The sequence below is a fragment of the Mauremys mutica genome, chromosome 14, assembly GCF_020497125.1.
Source record: "Mauremys mutica isolate MM-2020 ecotype Southern chromosome 14, ASM2049712v1, whole genome shotgun sequence".
Lineage (NCBI taxonomy): Eukaryota > Metazoa > Chordata > Testudines > Geoemydidae > Mauremys > Mauremys mutica.
This window is the reverse complement of record NC_059085.1, coordinates 3121781-3134976: the sequence shown is the minus strand read 5'-3', so window position 1 is coordinate 3134976 and position 13196 is coordinate 3121781. Positions and strand designations below refer to the sequence as shown.

At 49.0% G+C, this 13196-nt stretch overlaps 1 protein-coding gene across 6 annotated transcripts in view; it reads right to left on the bottom strand.

Annotated features, from left to right (window-relative positions):
- WDR59 (WD repeat domain 59) overlaps positions 1–13196 on the bottom strand; it is a 117468-nt gene that overhangs the window by 70381 nt on the left and 33891 nt on the right. For all 6 annotated transcript variants that reach the window (XM_044986898.1, XM_044986899.1, XM_044986897.1 and 3 more), the window contains 6 exons: positions 12548–12585; positions 7767–7855; positions 7165–7281; positions 6730–6807; positions 5048–5204; positions 598–677 (listed from right to left, as the gene is read on the bottom strand). In XM_044986898.1, coding sequence (XP_044842833.1) covers positions 598–677; positions 5048–5204; positions 6730–6807; positions 7165–7281; positions 7767–7855; positions 12548–12585 — 559 coding nt within the window. The remainder of the gene's footprint in view (positions 1–597; positions 678–5047; positions 5205–6729; positions 6808–7164; positions 7282–7766; positions 7856–12547; positions 12586–13196) is intronic.

Below are 13196 nucleotides of genomic sequence, written 5' to 3'. Positions count from 1 at the left end.
GAAGAGCCCCGGGGGAGGCATGCAGCATTCAGACATGTGTAGGCCTCCTAGCATGGGTATAAATAGCAGTGCAGCCGATGAGTAGAGAACCATGTGCGGTATGTACTCAGCCCGGTATGTCTGTACTGGTCTAAGCTGTGCCTCACTGTCTACTCTGCTATCTATACCTGTGCTGGGGGACTATGTGTGTACACTCCATGCCGCTGAAAGAAGGGTGCAGTGTAGACACACCCTGTGGGGGCTGAGCTGAGCTGTGAGTGAGAAGGCTGGATGGCACCTAGAGACCTTGTAATAAAGGTAATAATTGGAGATATGCCAATCTCCTAGAACTGGAAGGGACCTCGAAAGGTCATTGAGTCCAGCCCCCTGCCTTCACTAGCAGGACCAATTTTTTTTTGCCCCAGATCCCTAAGTGGCCTCCTCAAGCACTGAACTCACAACCCTGGGTTTAGCAGGCCAATGCTCAAACCACTGAGCTATCTCTTCCCCCTTGTGCCTGAGCTTGTGCCGTCAGTTGCACTTCATATAAGTAAACAATGATAAATTTAGCACTTCACAATGCTGTCCCCAGTCCAACGCCAAAAGCACTTTGCATACCCTCTGCAGTTGGGAGTCTACCCGCCACATCCGCAGAGTCTGGTCACGAGACCACGTGACCAGCTGGTAGTCCTTGGAGCCTAAAAGAAGATAAAATAATTTCTAGCAGTAACAGAAAACAGACTTAACTCTATTTATGATATAAGTGGACTGAACCAAGTAGCTAGGTCCAGTAGATAGGACGCTGGAGTGGGAGTCAGAACTCCTGGGTTCTGTTCCTGCCTTTGATATTGTCCAAGGTCACATGGCAAGTCAAATCACTGTGCCACTCTGTGCCTCAGTTTCCCCATCTGTAAAATGGGGATAAGAATGCTGCTGGAGTTACAGAGGAGAAAACTGCAATGCAGGTAAAAATACATTTTGCAGTGAAAGTTTTCACATGGGAAATGAATCAGATCTACTAGGAGGCACTTATTTTTAATGTGTCACACTGCTGTGTAACTGAAAATGCCAGTAACAACATAAAAGTGAATTGCAAAGCAGGAAAAAAAAAAAGCGGTTTTCACCTGTAACATCTCCTTTATGATGCAGAGAGCACAACAGTTTTTCTACATTTGGAATATCAAATCCTGGCTCCCCGCCACTCCCCCCAAGGATTTTGGGAATCTCTGGAGGCCCTGAGGCTGTAATGCTACAGAGGTCTCAGCTCTCAACTGGCTGACACAAACATATGAGGGACTGCCCTACGCAGCACGGATTTCACTTAAACTAGTTTTAAAACAGTTTAGTTAAACCGGTGTAACTTTGTGTGTAGATGCACTTCAATAGGTTTAAAACTGGCTTGTGCTGGTTTAGCTAGTGCCTGTAAATTTACCAATGTAATTAAACTGATGAGGCCTGGTCTACACTATGAATTTATCTCGAATTTAGCAGCGTTAAACCGAATTAACCCTGCACCTGTCCACACAACGAAGCCCTTTACTTCGATATAAAGGGCTCTTAATATCGATATCTGTACTCCTCCCCCCGACGAGGGGAGTAGCGCTGAAATCGGTATTGCCATTTCGAATTAGGGTTAGTGTGGCTGCAATTCGACGGTATTGGCCTCCAGGAGCTATCCCATAGTGCACCATTGTGACCGCTCTGGACAGCAATCTGAACTCGGATGCACTGGCCAGGTAGACAGGAAAAGCCTCGCAAACTTTTGAATTTCATTTCCTGTTTGCCCAGCGTGGAGCGCTGATCAGCACAGGTGACCATGCAGTCCCAGAATCAAAAAAGAGCTCCAGCATGGACCATACAGGAGATACTGAATCTGATCTCTGTATGGGGAGATGTATCTGTTCTATCAGAACTCCGTTCCAAAAAATGAAATGCCAAAACAGTTGAAAAAATCTCCAAGGCTATGATAGAGAGAGGCCACAACATGGACTCAACACAGTGCTGCGTGAAACTTAAGGAGATGAGACAAGCATACCAGAAAGCCAAAGAATCAAATGGATGCTCACTGAGGGAGGGGCGACTGACGACTGTAGCTATCCCACAGTTTCCGCATTCTCCGAAAACCATTTGAATTCTTGGCTGAGCTCCCAAAGCCTGAAGGGTCGAAAACATTGTCGTGGGTGGTTCAGGGTATATGTCATCTCTCTCTCTCTCTCTCACACACACACACACACACACACACACACACACACACACACACACACACACACACACACACACACACACACACGAAAGCAAAGGGGAAAAAATTGTTTCTCGCCTTTTTTCAATGTCACCGTATGTCTACTGGATGCTGCTGGCAGACACGGTGCTGCAGCGCTACACAGCAGCATCCCCTTGCCTTGCCTTGCCTTGCGGACGGTACAGTATGACTGGTATCCGTCATTGTCGTCCCGTGGGTGCTCCTGGCTGGCCTTGGTGAGGTCGGCAGGGGGCGCCTGGGCAAAAAAGGGAATGACTCCAGGTCATTCTCTTCTTTAAGTTTTGTCTAATGGAGATTCACTCCTGCCTGGAATATCATAGCAGCTGGAGGCTTCTGCCTCAGGCTGCTCTCCCAGTCAGCAGCACCATGCGGTCACGCCTACTCCAGCCTCCTCCTTGCTACCAGGGCTCACAATCAGATAGTTAGACCTCTACATTTTGCTGCAAATAAAAAAATTAAGCTGCCGTTTAGAACTGTCTGTCAACATACATATCCTGGGACATTTTGTATTTTACCAGTGCAGAATGGTGGTTCACTCTACTTCACTGTAAGCCAACCACCCTCCCCTCCCTGCTTTGATCTCTGCTTGCAGAGGCAATAAAGTCAGTGTTGTTTCTTATTCATGCATTCTTTATTACTTCATCACACAAATGGGGGGATAACTGCCACGGTAGCCCAGGAGGGGTGGGGGAGGGAAGCAATGGGTGGCATTGTTGCAGGGGCACCCCCTAGAATGGCATGCAGCTCATCATTTCTGCAGGATGTCTGGGGCTCTGACCCGGAGCAGCCGTTTGCCTCTCTGGTTCTTTAGTAGGCTTGCCTGATATTCTAGCCAAGACTGACTCTCCATTAGACAAAACTTAAAGAAGAGAATGATCTGGGGAGTCATTCCTATTTTTGTCCAGGCGCCCCCGATTGACCTCACCGAGGCCGGCCAGGAGCACCCATGACAGCAGTAGATGGTACAGTAGGGCTGGTAACCGTCTTTGCTAACTTGCAAAAGGCAAGGGGATGCTGCTGTGTAGCGCTGCAGTACCGCATCTGTCAGCAGCATCCAGTAGACGTACGGTAATAGTGAAAAAAGGCTGAACGGGCTCCATGGTTGCCGTGCTATGGCGTCTGCCCGGGCAATCCAGGGAAAAGGGTGCGAAATGATTGTCTGCTGTTGCTTTCATGGAGGGAGGATTGACTGACAACATTTACCCATAACCACCCGCAACAAATTTTGGGCCCCCATCAGGCATTGGGATCTCAACCCAGAATTCCAATGGGTGGGGGAGACTGCGAGAACTATGGGATAGCTATGGGATAGCTACCCACAGTGCAACACTCCCGAAGTCGACGCTAGCCTCTGTACATGGACGCACACCACCGAATTAATATGCTTAGTGTGGCCGCGTGCACTCGACTTTATACAATCTGTTTCCAAAAATCGATTTCTGTAAAATTGGAATAATCCCATAGTGAGAGATACCCTGAGAATGACCAGGTTTAAACCTACATAAGAGTGTCCACGCACTAAGGTCCACCAATTTAACGAAATCAGTTTAAACAATACCTTTAGTTAAGCCGGGATACCTTTGTCTGCAGCCCCAGCCTCTGTGAGGTTACGAGGGCATGCAGACACAGTAATAAGTTAATAATCAAACATATAACTCCACCCCTTGCATAGCTCTTTTCAGTAGATCTTCAGGTATGTTACCAAGGAGGTCAGTGTCATTATCCACATTGTACAGAAAGGGAAACCGAGGCACGGAGAGGGATGTGATTTGCCCAGTAGGTCAGTGGCAGAGCAAGGGATAAGAACCCAGGTTTCCTGAGTCCCAGGCCAGTATTCTAGTCACTAGGCCACACTGCTTACTGGTCAACACATAGGTTCAATGGGAAGAGAACAGCCAAACACCCATCCCTCTGAGCAAAACCAAAGGAAGAAGTTTCCTAAGTGCCATTACAAAAATTCCATTAAATGATTGGGAGGGGAGCCTGGGGACCTGCTCTGGAGAAGAAATTAGTCCTGGTTAAATCTGTGTAGATAGGTGGTTTGCACCAGTGCTGCCACCTTCATCACTGAGCAGGGCAAACGAAATGGTGTGACAGATATAAAGTCCATGCCCTGCACCCAAAGAGGGCAGTGGTACCATAAGACCCTGGGTGTGAATCAAGGACCAGGGGCCTGTGGTTACAGCAAGAGAGGAGTTACAGCAGTGGAGCTGTGCAGGTTAAAGCCCTGTGTGCTCTCTCATTGCTCTGTTTGGTTCTGACCTTTTTGTGGGGTTTTCTGTATTTGAAAATGACTGACTAGAGTCTGAAATTTGGCAGGAGGGTTCCTTTCCCCCGGCTCCACCTCCCTTGGCTGGTGTATTGAGTACGTGGGTACTACTGAAAATGCAGCTTTTATTGCATGTGATGCTCCTGATATTTGTGGACTTGCTTTTTCCGTGCAATAAACGGTGAAGCTTGGAGGGGTTCACTCACAGTTTTGATTTTTTTCCTTCACTTTATGCAACAATCTTATTGTTGTACAATTTATTCTGAAAAATCCATTTAAAAACAAATTGACGGGTTGGTGGGAAATGAGAGAATCACTGTTGACCTGCTCTGCACTCATATCGATTGGCTCATGCAACAGGACACGGACCAATAAACTATGCTCTGTGGGGCCTGGAAAGCAGATAGAGGCTAATTCAAGTAGTGGCAAGAGCAGAAAGGCAATTGTTTGAGTACGGCAGCCGCAAGGCAGACTCCAGCCGCCGCCATGCACCAATGGCAGCTGCATGAGATCAGCAGTCACAGTCCTGCGCCCACCTTCTTTCTGCTTTCTCCACTGGAACTCCAGCACCACATCGTCATGTCCCACGAAGGTGTGAACCGGCGTGTTCAGGTCAAAGGTGTTCCAAAGGAGAAGGCTGTTCTCTCGCCGCAGCTGGGGAACCATCACGGTCACCAGCCCATTGCTGAAAGGCTGGGGGAGAGAAGCACACCCAGAGAGGGGCTGTTCAGCTGCACAACGGTTAGCCTGACAGCTCTCATTTCCCCCATATTGCCCTGATTGTACTTTCCAACACCTTCCCATTCACACTGGCACTAGGGCACGTCCTGGCACTGCCACAGGCTGACTTCAAGGAGGATGTTGGGGCTCAGGAGCCAATCCTACAATGAGGAGCTTTCAAAGGGGGTTACCATGCAAGAGGACTCAACATGCCCTGAAAAGAGAGGGATGCACCGTGCTTGAAAGAGGCATTCACCATAGCTCATTTAAAACCAGCCATTTCCTTCTGCTTCTTACTAACTCCACCTAGCACCAGCGACAGGGATTTTAGCACTCTCTCTTCACCCACCATTCCTGCTGCTCTTTGCTGTTTGGCTCAGCCTGTAAAATCAACCTGGACGGGTGAGTGTTGCTCTTTGGGTCTTGTACACTAGCAGTTATTTGGGGTCCTGACACTGCAATGGAGCACTGAATTACAACTATCTATTGCGCACACACACCAGGCATGGTACAGGGCCGAAGGGAGGGAGAGGTGATGAAAGGCTCATTCTGGTGTCTGGAGAAGACAGTGAGTACAACCTGATGCTGAATGGCTAGGTGTTAAAGGCTATGTGCAAAAAAACGCCTGCAGCAACGAGTCTCAGAACGCGGGTCAACTGACTTGGGTTTGCGCTACTGGGCTAAGAACAGCAGTGTCGACATTCCTGCTCAGGCTGGAGTGCAGGCCCCGAGACCTCCTCCCTTGCTGGGTTTGAGCCTGGGCTCCAGCCCAAGCGGGAACTTCTACACAGCTATTTTTAGCCCCCCCACCGTGAGCCCGAGTCAGTTGACCTGGGCTCTGTGACTCACTGCCGGGGTTTTCATGTTTCGGGTGTAGACATACACAAAGCTGAGGAACAACTTGTGCTTTAAAAGCCTTGGACCTCACGCCACAAAAAGACTGCACATTAGTGCCTTCTTAGCTACACAAAACTGCAACAGCCCATTAAAATACACGGGTATTGTTAAAAAGCCCTCATAGACGGGACGCAAGTGATAAAATCTCTTAGTAGAAATTGTGAAAGAGGCATGGACAGGCTGCTATAGTGCCGCTCTTAGCACGTTGTCTCCATCTGTGCAAGGTAAGTTAGTGACAGTGCAGAGAGAGGGTATAAGGAACTGCTGAGCCAAAGCTGCAGGGCCTTCTTTAGGTTTTAGACACCAGCTGCAAGCCCCATGTATGTGGGTCTCCGCTACAGTCGTCTGGGAAAGAGCCAAGTTTCACATTATTAGGCACCCCCCTGCATGAGCCTGGTTCTCATGGAAGATGCTTCTCCCACTCATACTGATAGTGCTGTAACTGAGGTTTTAAAGTCAGATTAATAAAAGCCAATGGCAAAAAGCAGTGCTAATGATTCCCAGGGAGGGCCCCTTCAGCAATGCCTCGCTAGGTAATTTCCCTTGGCCCTCCCAGGCTCAAGCAAGGCTATGGGACAGAGGGACAGGTGTTCACACTCACCGTGTATCTAGCCTTCCAGACTGGAACCTGGCAGGGGAGTATATTGAGATACTTCCGAGGCTGACGGTAATCCCAGAACTTCAACAGAACAGAAAACAAGCCAGTGAGCTTCGCTCTCGGGGGGGGATTTTCTGTGTAACTCAGCTGCGACAAAGCGCCAGACACACACCAGGTGCTCCACAGTGTCATTACAGACATCCTTGCACTAATGGAGCAGAGTTGGCCCCACAGGGGGGGCGATCAGCTTCAGACACAGTGACTCGGGGCAACACGCATGCACTGACCCTCACAAGACTTGCCACAACGGGTGATGGCTAATACCAGATCTAGTTCCCACTGAAGTCAGTGGACGGATGCCCAGTGATTTCAGTGGCAGCTGGGTCAGGCCTGTAGGATGGCACTGGTACATTCCCTCTGAGAGCCCTGGGCACTTACCCTGACGGAATTGTCCTGGCTGGAAGTGGCCAGGATGTACTCGTTGTCCGGATGCCAATCCAGGCCATGGATTTTAGAGAGATGCGCTGCCAAGTACTCCACTGCAGTACTGGGTTTCTGCAATCAGAGGCTTTTTAGTTCTCACCATGCTAATTCTTAGGAGCAAGAAATCTGGCCCGATCCTGCCAGGTAAAGGCGGCGCTTTCTCCCACACACACTCTCAGTAGAGGTCACCAGCCAGAGAGAAAGATAAACAATGGCTTGTAGGCTACAGAAAAGTTACTGTGAAGTGCAGTGGTAAAGTTCCATAGGAGTCAATACATCAGTGCACTGGGTAAGGGGGCACTTTATATTTGATGTAACTAGTATCCATCAAGAAGTCAAAAGCAAGGGGCTAAGGGGTATGTTTTTAGAGAGAGGGAGGCCAATTATACAGTCCTCCTTCAAATCTCAGACTCCACTGGCACCACGCTCACCTTAAACTGATCATTCAGAGGGGTGGAAAACAAAGAAGTAAGGAGAAATAATGTGGGACTGGCATGGCGCCTTGATCCCACATATGGGAACATGCAGAGGCCACTCAAAGACTAACGGAAACTCACCCGCTTGTCCCAAATACGGACATCCCCATCATGGCTGGTTGCTAAACAGTTGGCGTTTTTCTTGTTCCATTTGACCTGGGAGGCTCCAGCTGCAGAAAGAGCAGAGCAGAAAAGGGTCAGTGAACAGCATCTTCAAATAACTTAAAAGTCAGGTGGGCCAACAAGCCAGGAAGTGGATGTGAAATGTAGGGCAGACCCACAGCATCTCAGACCACTCAGGATCTGCACAGGACATGCAATTAAGAGGTGTAGTGGGGCTCCTGCCTGAGGGGTTTAAAGAGAGCCCTGGGAGAGGGCTGCTGCAGGGGGAAGCAGCTACTAGGCTGATTGGCCACGCCCCAATCAGGCCTCAGCTGGCCCTATATAAGAGGCTGGGAGCCAGGAGCTCATCAGTCTCTCTCTAGCTGTATAGGGAGATGGATCTGGCTGCAGGGACCTGAGCAGAGTACTTGAGTGGACCAGGGCTGGGGAAAGGCAGAGTTGCTGGGGAGCTCCAGCCTGGAAAAGCCCCAGGCTGCGGCTTAGCAGAAGGCCAAACAGGTAGTGGGGTTGCCAGGGACAGCCCATGGCTAGGCAGAGGCAGCAGGTGCAAACCCAACCTTGCCTGTGATGAGTGACTTATACTGCAGTCTGCCCCAGGGAGTAGGGGCTAGTTGGTGACTGGCAGTAGCCTACGACTGAGGCGAGGTGGGGATAGGGGCTCCCTGAGGAGGGGAGACCCCGAGACTGAGGGGTTACTGCCAGGGGACAGTACCCCAGATAACGGGGCACCGGAGTCCAGGGAGGGATGCGGGGGCCCAGCAGCAGTGGGACACCGGCCTGCAGAGGGTGGTCCAAGGCTGGAGAGCTAATTCCCAGTGACCAGCAGGAGGCACTGCAGGGGTGAGTCCCGCACTGTTACAAGAGAAGAGAAGTCCCAGGAGCGAGCATGAAAGACCGTGGTGAGACATTTCATGGGAACGCAGTAGCAAAGTTAAAAGGCAGCTCTCCTTTGGAAAGAGGCTAACCCCGGCTTTGGGGGCTCCATGCGTGTGTCTCAAGGAGCTCAGATCCAATGTGCTCCATTTACAAGTCAAAAGATGTTTTTTCGAACCTCCAGCCACTATCAGTTTGTCACAGGGAGCAACTGCCTCTGTGTGCGAGCTACAAGCTCTGCATCTCTCACCACTTTAGCGCCAACCCACTCCCTCTGCCTGCTCCCTGGTGCCCTGTGATTAACTCGGCCCCCCACTCTCACCCGCATCAGTAATGCACTATAGAGATTTTAACATTACTCGCCTATCACTAACATCCAGGACTTTAATCTTGCTGAGGTTGGAGTGAAGGCTGAGCATTCGCGTGTGACCGAGGTGCTAGATGTGTGCACTGCAAGTAGCTCATTGTTGTAAGTGAAGGGGAGTTCATCATGGAGGTGGGGAATCCAAGGGTATCTGGGTGTCAGGAGATGAGCTAAGGTTGTGGTGGATGTTTGTGTTGGCCTATCTAGAGAACTCTTGGATTGTTAGAGACTGACAGGAAATGCACTTCAGAAGCCTTAACTCTGAGGTAAAATTTGTGTGTGGGATCCTCAGAGAAGCCAAGGCTCAAGACAAGTTTTGGAGATCTACGTTCTCCGAGGTAAGGGCAGGTCAGAGACAATGCATTTTGCTAAGGGGTAGGGACAACGAATGCAGCGTACAGCTCCACTGTGTTTCTCAGCTCCGCCAGTACTTAGGAACTCAGTCAGCTGCAAAGCCTGCTGCTCAGCAAATGTTCACAGACATAGAGGATGTGTCATCTCTAGGAAGAAAGCTGTTGCAGCAGACACGCACAGCTCTGCTGTGTCAGGGCTCCGGCATACAAAGCCCATGCTTGATGGATGAAAATGGTTTGCTTACCTCAAATCATAAGAGACATAAAAAAATAAGGGTCCAACAAGATGGTAACTAGACTAAGGGGCAGATCTTTCCTTCTGCAGCCCACCTCCCTGTCCCCATATATAAATATATGGCTCTCTTGAGATCTGCCCAAAGATAGGGGACCACAACTTAAACAGACATTTTTTTAGAACATAAGAACAGCCATACTGGGTCAGACCAATGGTCCATGTAGCCCAGTATCTTGTCATCTGACAATGGCCGGTGCCAGATACTTCAGAGGGGATGAACAGAAGAGGGCAATTATCAAGTTATGCATTCCCTGTTGTCCAGTCCCAGCACCTGGCAGTCAGAGGCTTAGGGACATCCAGAGCCTGACTAACAGCCATTGTTGGACCTATCCTCCACAAACTTACCTACTTCTTTTTAGAATTTAGTTATGCTTTTGACCTTCACAACATCCCCTGGCAACGAGTTCCACAGATTGACTGTGCGTTGTCTGGAGAAGTACTTCCTTTTCTTTGTTTTAAACCTGCTGCCTATTCATTTCCTTAGGTGACCCCTGGTTCTTGTTTACCCTTTCACGTAACTCAACACTTCCTTATTTGCTTTCTCCACACCATTCATTATTTTATAGAACTCTATCATACCCCTCCTTAGTTGTCTCTTTTCCAAGCTGAACAGTCCCAGTCTTTTTAATCTCTCCTCATATGGAAGCTGTTCCATACCCTCATCATGTGTATTGTCCTTTTCTGTATCTTTTCCAAGTCTAAAATACCATTTTTCAGATGGGGCAACCAGAACTGAATGCTTATTCAAGGTGTGGGTGTACTATGGCTTTATATAATGGCATTATGATATTTTCTGTCTTACTATCTATTCCTTTCCTAATGGTTCCTAGCATTCCGTTAGCTTTTTTGACTGCCGCTGCACATTGAGTGGATGTTTTCAGAGAACTATCCACAATGACTCCAAGATCTCTTTCTTGAGTGGTAACAGCTAATTCAGACCCCATCATTTTGTATGTATAGTTGGGATTATGTTTTCCAACATGTGTTACTTTGCACAATCTCCCTTCTGTTTCTGGTTCCCAGTTTTTAATAGAAAAATAATGAGCTAGCGTTGACATGGAAGGGTCAGATGTTACTGGAGTTACATAAAGCTACTTGAGGTTCTCTTCTCCCTGATTTAGTTTGAAACGCCTTTCAAAAGGATTAGAAAACAACCCGTCAAACTTCTACCCTCCAGCTTCCAAACAGAGACATAAAACAGGAGGCTGCTGTGGGTCAAGAGGTCCTCTGCATTTCTGTAGCATTGCGAATTCATGGCCTGGGAGTAAGGCTGCTGCTGGTACAGACCGTAAAGGGCCGTTATCAAGGCTCGCTCGCTCTCACACACACACACACACACACACACACACACACACACATATTAGTGGGGCAGAAGAAACCCATAAGGACACTTTCACATTTGCTCATCTGTGCTCTATCTTCCTCTGTCTCCATTCTAGCGTTGTCCATGTGCAGTAACTCATTCACAGAACCTATTAGGTCTTCCTCTTAAGGATGATGGGTGGAGATTAACATTGTTGGGGTCCCTGACAAGAGCCTGTCCAGCAAAGGGAGTGTTAGCCGATCGCCTTGACGAGAGCATGATGTGTAACCCAAAGAAGGACACCCATGGCATCCTTTCAGATCCCCAGCTGGTTTAAGATGCTGCAGGGAAGCATGATACTGCATGTTAATGTACCCGGCCCAGAACCCCTCTCTCAGTAACTGGACTGAGGGTGGGAAGTCAGCAGCATTCCAGTGACATCCCTAGGATACACTTTATAGTTTCTCAACTGGTTCAGTCAAGTATAAGAGGACACAGAAAAATTGTGTTAGGAAAGACGGGCATGGTTTAGAGAGACCAGACATGTGCGGCAGGGTGATGAGGAAGGAACAAGGCTCTGTATGTCTGAATCACACAAATGCCACACAGCTTAGCACCCCACTTTCAGAGCAGCTGTCCTAGCACCACCACAGGGTCCTGTACCCAAGGATCTCAAAGAGCTTTCCAACTATTCAGTCTCCCAAGCCCACCTGGATGGGAGTAAGTATTAAGGGGAGGAGGAGACTGGGATAAAGTCAGTGGAAGAGGCAGGACTAGAACTCAGCTCTCATGCTTTAGCTCCTCCCTTTTTGTCATAGTCAGCCATTGCTACAAGACACAGAGTCCCTAGCAAGCCTGCCAGCATAAGACATGCACGTGTATGGAGCTCTCAGCACAGGAACAAATGAGCACAGCACCATAGTGCCTCCTGCATATGGAGCCGGTGTGTGCTTGAGGCATGATCACAGCCAAGGTGAGAGAGGGCCCAGACCCCTCCCTCTTATCACCCTCGCCCCCTCTGTGCTTTCAACCACTCTGCATAGCTCATTTATCTGCTAAAGCCAGTCCTCCTCCTTCGTGCCAGCCAGCCAGCTCTAAACGCCCTCCCCTGCCCCCAGCTAGCTGCCACGCTACTCCCCCACTGCACCCCAGGTGCTCCTTCTTCAGGCTGACTCGCAGCTGCTCAATGCGTGCAGGCCAATCAGCCAGCATCCTGCCCACTCACTCAATACTGCTCTGCCCCAAACCGCTGTGACTCTTGGCCCTAGTGGTGATTCTGGCACAGGAAAATGGCAGCGTGCAACCCAAGGAGGCCTCTCCTCTTCATACACCTCAATTCTGCTCTAAACAGCATCTCTGAAAAGAGCCTTTGGACCTCCAAGGAACAGTCACTGCCCAGGGTGCTGCTGTGTGGGACAGTCACCTACGCTAGTGTTTTCATGCCTGGGGTCTGAATGCAGAAGAAAACCCAAGTGAGCAGGGAGGATGGAATAGCAGAGGCATATGACAATTCAGGCAGAGGTTATGCCTATAACAGGAACAAGTACTTACCAACTGCAGAGAGCGAGACTGTAGGTTTCCTGGTATCCCTGAAACACAACATTACCAGTATGAGTCCCTCATCTCTCCTGAGATGAGACAACCCCGTCTCCCCTGGGAGGTCCTTTCTAATGGAAAATTGAACTTATTACTGGCTCCTGGATCTTATTTATCTCTGAGGGGTTGTTTTTTTTAAACCAGGACGCGGATGTGATACAAACTTGTCTGAGCTCAAACAAGTCTACTGGAAGGGAGCACCAGCCAGAGAAGGATCATGATTTTAACCTGTGCTTTAACATGTAAAGCATTAAGATTAAACATAATACTTAGTCCTGCCTTGAGTGCAGGGGACTGGACTAGATGACCTCTCAAGGTCCCGTCCAGTCCTATGATTCTAAGACTATAGGCAGAACTGGGAGCTTTGTAGCAGAGTCTTTGTGATAGGGGGGAGGGTGGAGGGAAGAAAAACTATGCTCCCTGGCATGTGGCTATTGTGGGAGGTAAAGGGACATCTACTGCCATTCTTGTGCGTTACACAATGTCCGGTGGACATTACAATACAAGATTTCCAAAGAAGATTCAGCAGTATACGAAGAAGTTACAGTAAAATTAGACAACTTGCCAACAGTTTATCAAAGCCTTTGATGATCCCAATTCACAG